The sequence below is a fragment of the Pelophylax lessonae genome, assembly GCF_965119305.1.
Source record: "Pelophylax lessonae genome assembly, chromosome: 1".
Taxonomy (NCBI): domain Eukaryota; kingdom Metazoa; phylum Chordata; class Amphibia; order Anura; family Ranidae; genus Pelophylax; species Pelophylax lessonae.
This window is the reverse complement of record NC_138768.1, coordinates 744,713,988-744,722,931: the sequence shown is the minus strand read 5'-3', so window position 1 is coordinate 744,722,931 and position 8,944 is coordinate 744,713,988. Positions and strand designations below refer to the sequence as shown.

Below are 8,944 nucleotides of genomic sequence, written 5' to 3'. Positions count from 1 at the left end.
GTGTGAACCGGGTCTAAAGCCTCTCCAGGGAGGAAAGGCTGAGAAAACTGAGGCGCTCGGACAGCTTCTGGACATAGCTACAATCTTCTCCATGGCGCCCATCTACCATTATCCAGTGAGGTTCCCAGAAGAAGAAGACTGGTGATGGACTGGCCACCAAAGTGAAGAGGGATATCACCATCAGCTCCACATTTCAGGAATCTTCCACCAGCAACCTGAAGCGCTCCTCCCAACAAAAGAGCTATAAATACGAACAAAAGAGCTATTAATTTGAAGCTAATGCCGAGGACATCATGCCAGCTGTGACCCGCCTCCAGGGAGGAGAGGCCAAGAAGAGTGAGGCCATTGGACAGTCTATGAACATCACCACAACCCAGGAGCCTTCCACCAGCACTCAGAGACGCTCTTCCCAGGTGAGCAAAGGGGCTAAATACAAAGAGCTGGTGTATGGAGGTCTACTTGATGTTTTGAAGAGCGCAAAAGGTCAACGCAGAGCAAGCCAAAGGGTCAGGGAGTCAAAAGACCCAAGGCTGAATGAAGTAAGTGAGAGAAGGTAAGTATAACTTTTCTTATAAAAAAGAAATAAAATATGTAGCGCTAAAACATTATGAACAAAGTCCATAAATAAAGTCCATTTCCACCAGTGATATTGCACGGCACCAATTTGCAGTAAAGTGAAAGGAATCCACCACCAAAAGGAGTGTTCAAAACACGCTTACCAGATAGTTATATGCATTGGGCCTTGAACTATCATAGAACTGCAACACACTCGGTGACGAATTGGACCGGACCTCTTCACAAAGATGAATCCCAGAATTGATACCTTGACAGTATACCTTAAGGGAGCCACTCAAAAGAAGGAAATAAAACCCCTCATAGTGCAGTAATTTCCATAAACTTTATTGGATGTAAAGCAAAGATATATAGCACTCACATTTGAGAAGGGTATAGTGTGCGAATCACACGCCGACCTGCGTGGTTCCAAATCGGTTAGCAAGGTAGCAGCCAATGTCCTCTATTGCATGTAGGCGTCCAGCAAGGGCGGCCCGACGCGGCGTTTCGTCACATATGACTGACGTCTTCAGGGGCAGAGCAGAGCCCCTGAAGACGTCAGTCATATGTGACGAAACGCCGCGTCGGGCCGCCCTTGCTGGACGCCTACATGCAATAGAGGACATTGGCTGCTACCTTGCTAACCGATTTGGAACCACGCAGGTCGGCGTGTGATTCGCACACTATACCCTTCTCAAATGTGAGTGCTATATATCTTTGCTTTACATCCAATAAAGTTTATGGAAATTACTGCACTATGAGGGGTTTTATTTCCTTCTTTTGAGTGGCTCCCTTAAGGTATACTGTCAAGGTATCAATTCTGGGATTCATCTTTGTGAAGAGGTCCGGTCCAATTCGTCACCGAGTGTGTTGCAGTTCTATGATAGTTCAAGGCCCAATGCATATAACTATCTGGTAAGCGTGTTTTGAACACTCCTTTTGGTGGTGGATTCCTTTCACTTTACTGCAAATTGGTGCCGTGCAATATCACTGGTGGAAATGGACTTTATTTATGGACTTTGTTCATAATGTTTTAGCGCTACATATTTTATTTCTTTTTTGTTATATACATATGCTCAGTGTATGATTTGAGTGTAGCTGCTTTGTTAATTATTTTATTGTGCGTTCAATCGCTTACCTTTTAAGTTTTTTAGCGCAACTATACCCATATTTTATAACTTTTCTTATATTTAAAGCCCACCCCTCTCACCCTCCCCTAACTGATCACTGGCTTGAAAAAAAAAAAAAAAACCCTAAAAAAATCTATTTTTTTTACCCAAGGGCACGATCACTGCAGTCCCAAGGGTTCTCCCCTCTTCTATTTACATACGGTGAGGGCTTGCAGGATTGCTTTATTAGGCTTTCCTTAGATTTGGGCTTTAATATAAAATAAATGTTATATACAATACATAGAAAAGATAAATATTGTATAGATAAGATCAATATTATATAGAAAGTGTGTGTTCCTGACATCTCCTGAACCTCTCCTTTTCCCCTCACTCCTCTTCCCTTGCCCCAAAAAAACAAAAAAAAATTAGATAAGATAAGATAGTTATTATATAGATAATATAAGAAAGATATTATTTAGAATGTGTTTGTTCCTGACATCTCCCGAACCTCTCCTTTTCCCCTCACTCCCATCCCCCCCCCCCCCCCAAAAAAAAAAGTTAGATGAAATAAAATACAGTATATATATCATATAGATACAGGGGCAGACTGGAAGCTTTCAGCCCAGGGGGCAAGTACAAACCAGAAGCCCATGGTGCAGCGACTCTGCCCCCCTCCCACTCTCCCTCTTTCCGTCCTCCTGCCCCCCATTCCAGGCTGAAGCCCTGCTCCAGGTACTCTACTCACCGGCTGAATCTGGGTTCCCATCCTGGTCAGCAGGGGGCGGTTGGGGGGAGCTGGGACAGCTTGGTTGGGGCTGGCCATGGGAGGAGAGTCTCAAGTTGGGCATGGAACCGTCCTCTGCTCAGACACAGTTTACACCATCAATGCTGGGGAGGGAGGCCTGTGCTCTGTCCTTGTCTTCATCCAGCACTCAGTAGGTTAGTGGCAAATACTTTTTACTTCTCTTTGCTAGGGATCCTTTAGGCATGTCTGTGGCAAACACAGTGCAGCCTTTATACAGGACATCAGAGCGGCCCGGGGGGCAATTACCCCCCTGCCCCCTGGCCCAGTCCACCCCTGTATAGATAAAATACAATAGATATTAGATAGAATGTGTGTGTTCCTGACATCTCCCGAACCTCTCCTTTTCCCCTCACTCACCTCCCCTTCACCCCCCCAAAAAAACAAAAAAAAAATTAGCTATGATAGCATAGATATTGTATAGATAAGTTATAATATCTCTCTTAATGGTCTTTTCTTCATAGATATAATATTTCATGGTCTCTCTTTCATAGGGTCATAGTCCCCTCGGGCCGGCTCAGAATAGAATACAGATTTTTTTTATACTAGTGTTAAGTGTCACTTTAACATCTTACAAAAAAGAAGGGTGATTGGCTGGCTGTAAGGGGAGGAGGAGGCTGGATTTGTTTGTTACACTAAACAATATCTTTATTTTTCAGAAAAAATTCCATACTATCCATTAGGTAATTGCCCTGCAATCTGGTCCTTGTAACCTCCTCCATGACCTCCCACATCTCTCCTTTTCTCCCTTTACATTTGTTAGTTTGGCATGAGCAATGGATCGCTTCTCGGCCTTTTGGCTAAGATCAAGTGTAGTATCGACTTTAGCCCTTAGGGGTGTCTCTGCTTTACGGCTAGGACGTTGAGAAACATTTGTATCTATCCAAGCCATTTGGTCCTTGTGGGGTACCCTCTGCTCGGCCTGGTAGGATCGTTGATTAAATTCAGCTTCACCTACTCGCTGCTATTGGGTTAGAGGCTTAGCCCCCACAAGGAACGAGATTGCGATCTTCCCTCCTCCCCCCCCCACTCTGCGCTACTACCTTCGGGCAGTAGGCGCACAAGGGCCTTTTTAAAGGCTGCGAAAGAGTGAAGACGCCGAGGAATAAGAAGGAAGCCGCCGAAGTTCTCCTGAAGCGACTACTGACGAACTCCTCCGTCATGGGGAAGAGCACTGGGAAGAAGAAGCATGTCCCCGCCACTTCTGCCAAGACTCCGGGAGAAGTCGCCTCAACCTCCACCCCCACCCCGGCCAATGTCAGCCAGCCGGGCTCAGCAAGGCCAACCAGGTCCGCAGACGGGCTTCCTACCCTGGAACCCTGGATGAGGCAGACAGTGGTGCTGCAGCTGAAGGAGGTGGACGGAAGAATCCCCGACATGACCCCGGAAATCTTTGGCAAGAAAATGATCCTCGAGCAGGGGTTCAGCAAGGCGGAGACCCTGTCTGTACAGACCTTCATGAAAGGTATATTTTATATAACTTTTGTGTCTCTACAGGTCTGTAGAAGGTACTGGGAAGCGGTGAAGAATTGTGGCCCGGATTCCCCTTTCCGCAACTTTGTTGCGAACACTCCCATTCAACGGGATGAAAGGCGGGTGACGGTGTCCATGAGGAATCCCCATACCCCAGCAAAAGACATTGCTACCTACCTCCAGAGGATTTGCATCGTGGCCAAAGACCCAGTCCGAATCCTCGATGTCAACGGCTTCTGGACAGGTAAGTGGGCAGTTTCTTGCAGGTTAAGGAGAGAGCCTTCGGGGGATCTCCAGCACCTGAAGCCCCACTTCTCTCTGGGAGCCTCCGCAGGACTCCTGTACTACGCAGACATGCCCCATACCTGTCACAGGTGTGGCAAGCAGGGTCACGTAAGTATGGAATGTCAGAAAACTTCTTGCAGGTTCTGTCGGGTTGCAGGCCATGAGACCAAGGATTGCCCGAGGTCCAAGACCTGCAACCTCTGCGGATTGGCGGAGCACGTCTACAGAGACTGCCCCCAGAGATCCCGGTCCTACGCTGGAGCCCTGATCAAGGGCAGAGCTCCGGACGTCGCTGGGAAAAAGAAGCCAGGGGAAAAGGCAGCGAAGGAACCGCGGAAAGCCACTGGTGAGTCCCCCCCTCCCCAGGCCCCTACCACCTCCTCCGACCCATCCCTCCCCACCCCCTCTGAGTCGGAGGTGACCCCACCTGCCCCTCCCCCCTCCCAGCCCCCCCCCCCGCCCTGTCCTCCATGGAGGACTTCCCCACCCTGCCCACCGCCACCCCCACCCCCACCCCCACCAGCAAAGGCCGGAAACGGAACCTAGATAGTCCGACAACGGAAGAACCCACCAAGCGGCCCACCGTGGCCCAGCAACATGACATCGCTGGACTGGACCCAGTGGTGGAGGACCTCGAGGACCTTGAGTCTGCGGGGGAAGATGAAGGAGAAATGCAGTTAGGTAAGGATCTGGCTCCCCCAGGGACTGACCTCACCCAGGACCTGATGGACAGCATCCTCGAGGAGAACGGCCTGAACCAGGACACCGGACAGGCACAAGAGGCAGTGGAAGAACCACCCCCCCCTCAGGGGAGGTAAGTTCAGCCCACCTGCTAGCTAGCCCCTTCATCTCCTTTACATGATGGCAGAGATCTCCATCTTTTCCATTAATGTTAGGAGCATCAAGGATGCGTCTAGAAGACAGGTGGCGCTGACTTTTCTTTCCACTCAGCAGAGTGATGTCTACATGCTTCAGGAGTGTGCCCTACCCTTCTCGAGGAGGTACACTCATCTGTCCTCCCAGTGGACCCATGGTCCCTCCTACTGGTCCGGGGGTGTCGATTGTAAGTCTGCAGGGGTAGCCATTCTTGTCAGGGGTGGTCGTTTCACGGTTGACTCCGTCCAGGAGCTCGTCTGTGGCCGTCTTTTGGTCGTAGACGGCTCATGGGCGGGAGAGCCAGTTAGGCTCATCAACGTGTACGCCTCCCCAGATAAGAATGAGCGACTGGAGCTTTTCCAGACCCTGCGGACCCAACTCGTCACCACCAGGGCAGTAGTAATCGGCGGTGATTTTAACTGTCCGATTGAGGAGGATGGGCGCAGCTCCAGCATGTACGCAAAGCTCGACACCACGTCTAGGCTGCTCAAGGAGATGATTGCGGAGGCTTCCTTGAAGGACGCCGTGGGATCCATAGGGAAAGGTTCCGTGAACTATTCGTGGTGCCGTCCTGATGGATCTGTGCGTTCTAGGATAGACTTCGTGCTCACCTCCAAGACAGTCAGACATCGCGGGTTCTCCATGGTCCCCTGCTTTTTCTCTGACCACAGGGCCATTCAATTTCGGGGTGACCTGGGCGAGGGCTTTGCCCCCGGTCCGGGCTCCTGGAAGCTGAATGGTACCCTGCTGGAAAATGAGGAACTGCTGGAGGAACTCAGGGAGGCCTACATTACCTGGAAGGAGGACAAGAGGTTCTTCGGAAAGGTAAGCGACTACTGGGAGTTTGTGAAAGTCAAGCTACGCAGCTTCTTTCAGGCAAGGGGACGCCAGCAAGTGTGTGCCAGGAAGAGGGAACTCAGGAGACTGCAACGTCAGATGCAGTCCCTGCAGGACCTTCACCACTGCGGCTGGGACGTTAGGCAGGACCTGGAGGACACCAAGAAGAGCCTGAAAGGACACTTCGAGGAAGAATCCAGGCACCTCGTCTTCCGTTCCAAGGTGGAGAATCTTGAGAAAGGTGAGAAATGTAACTCTTTCTTTTTCAGGAAACTCCACTCAGGACACACTCCCTTGTCTGAGCTGCGGGACGAGACCGGAACACTCCAGAAGGGGAAGGAGGCTGTGATGCAAGTGGTCAGCGACTACTACACCAACCTCTACTCCCCGAAAAAAACAGATACGGCTGAGGCCGACAGGTTCTTGTCAGGTATCACTAACCAAATTGATCCTGCAGGTATGTCGGCAATCAACGCCCCCTTGGCGCTGGAGGAGCTGCACTCTGCCGTCAGATCCTTTAGGCAAGGCAGGACCCCGGGCTGCGACGGTCTCCCAGCGGAGCTCTATGTAGCGCTGTGGGATCTCGTTGGCCCGGACCTGCTCGAGCTGTACGAGGAGATGGTGGTGGAGGGCACAATGCCTCTGTCGCTGAGGGAGGGGATGATCACGATTTTGTATAAGCGTAAGGGGGAGAGAGGGGATCTGAAAAATTGGCGTCCCATCTCTCTCTTGAACGTGGACTACAAAATCCTCGCCAAGGTTCTGGCCAACAGGCTGAAATCTGTCATCGGACAGATCATCCACCCGGATCAGACTTGCGGCATTCCTGGTCGCAGGATTGCGGACAGCCTTGCGCTTGTCCGGGACACGGTCCAGTACATTCGAGGCCGCCGTGTGCACGCGGCCCTGGTCAGTCTTGACCAGGAAAAGGCCTTTGACCGTGTCTCCCACGAGTTTATGTGCAGAGCTCTGCGCAGGTTTGGTCTTGGGGACATGTTTTGTTCGTATGTGAATGTGATGTATAATGACATTTGTAGTACGGTGTTGGTGAATGGCTGGAAAACTGACCCTTTCCCTGTTCTCTCTGGGGTCAGACAAGGCTGCCCTCTCTCACCTCTGCTTTTTGTTTGCTGTATAGAGCTCTTTGCCGAATGCATCCGACAGAACCCAGAGATCAGAGGGATCACCGCACCGGGACCGGACAGAAGGGTTGTCAAGTGCTCACTCTACATGGACGACGTAACGGTGTTCTGTGCTGACCAGCGCTCCATCGACTCGCTCGTCCAGACCTGTGAGGACTTCGGCAAAGCTTCAGGGGCAAAAGTCAACTGCGGGAAGTCAGAGATCATGCTCTTCGGAAAGTGGTTCCTGCCTTCTTCTGCATCCATCCCTTTCAGCATCAAGGCGGACTTCATCAAAATCCTTGGAGTTTGGTTTGGAGCTGAGGGCGCAGCCCTGAAGTCTTGGGAGGAGAGACTGTCCAAGATGAGACAAAAGTTTGGACTATGGAGCCTCAGAGAACTCACCATCGAAGGGAAAACACTGGTACTCCGCAGCGAGATCCTCCCTGTGTTGCAGTACCTCGCCCAGGCCTGGCCCCCCCGGGTCAACACCTGCAAGGCCATCACCAGGGCGGTGTTCCACTTCATCTGGGGCTCCAAGATGGACAGAGTGAAGCGAGCAGTCATGTTCAAGGAACCCCTCAAGGGCGGTAAGGGCGTGCCCGACATCGCAACGTTACTAGGGGTGTTCTTTGCCTGCAACTGCATCCGCAGAACTTTGATTGACAGAACTTCGGACTCTGGAGGCAACTCCATGTCCCGTTTTTTCCTCCTGCCTCTCTGGAGGTCCCTTGGATGGGACAAATGGGACAGCTCCATCCCCTACAACTGGGACACTCCTTGGTACTACTTGGACACTTTCAAGTTCATCAAGGAGCTGGGGCTACATGGAGTTAAGCCCGACTTGTGGAAGCCAAAAACTATCTACAAGTTGATCAGAGCATCAGACATTGCTGAGACTGTTCCAGGCCTCCCTTCAGCCACTTGCAAAGTGGTCTGGAGGAATGTCTCTTCAAAGGGACTCACCAACAGGCATAAAGATCTGGCGTGGATGGCTGTCCAGGGGGGTTTGCCACTCAGGACATTTATGCATGCCAGAAACTTGTGCAGATACAGGCACTGCCCCTTTTGTATCATCCATGAGGAAACGTCATTCCACTTTTCTGGGAGTGCTCATTTGCACAGAGCCTGTTGAGGGCCTTGGAACCTGAACTGAGAGACTTTGTCCCACAGACTGCCATCACACACTTCGCTGTGCTGAATGGACTTTTTCACGGAACATTTTCACAGGAGGACATTGACAACGCCTGGCGGGTGTTGTGCTGCTTTAAGGACGCTTTATGGTGCGCCAGAAAGCGCCTTATCCACCAGCGGGAGAGGATGTCTATTCAGGACTGCCGCAGACTGGTCCACAGTCTGCTCAGAGACTATAACCTGATGGATCTCATGGAGGAAGAGGAGGTCTGAAGATTTCCCCTTCCCCCACTCTCCCTTGTGTGTCTTTGTCCATTCAATAAAGCTTCGGGCCTGTGATTTCATTCCCCTCCCCTTACCCCCCCTCTCCCACCCCCCATCACACCTGTTGCTTTTTTGAAATGTTATTGATACAGTTTGAGTAACGTAACGTATAGACAATGTTATCTAGTTTCATGCTTCAGGGGTATTGCGGCGTCATGCATGATGTGATGGCTCGGGGTTTCCTTACTCCGCACAACACATCAGACATCATACCGCAGAATGAATGTTTGCGATTGAATGTATTTATTAGTATGACCGGAAATGTATTGTAATGTAGTGTATTTATGCGCTGCGTCGCAGTACAGGGGAGAATGTACCCCGAAAAAAGTATTGTTTTTTGTATATCTTTTATGCAAATAAAGATTACATTTTCAAAAAAAAAAAAAAAAAAAAATGAGCAATGGACATTAGTTGCAGTAATTTGCACTACT

General features: G+C 50.5%; 1 protein-coding gene across 1 annotated transcript; it reads left to right on the top strand.

Moving 5' to 3' along the window:
- Nucleotides 1–293: 293 nt before the first annotated feature.
- On the top strand, nucleotides 294–8,561 carry LOC309549311 (uncharacterized protein; the record flags this gene model as incomplete). Its single annotated transcript, XM_082249503.1, is given in 5 exon segments — nucleotides 294–553; nucleotides 3,726–4,539; nucleotides 5,857–6,364; nucleotides 7,073–8,152; nucleotides 8,155–8,561. Coding segments are annotated over 5 exon segments (2,970 nt in total). The 3' UTR covers nucleotides 8,463–8,561.
- Between the last annotated feature and the right edge of the window lie 383 nt (nucleotides 8,562–8,944).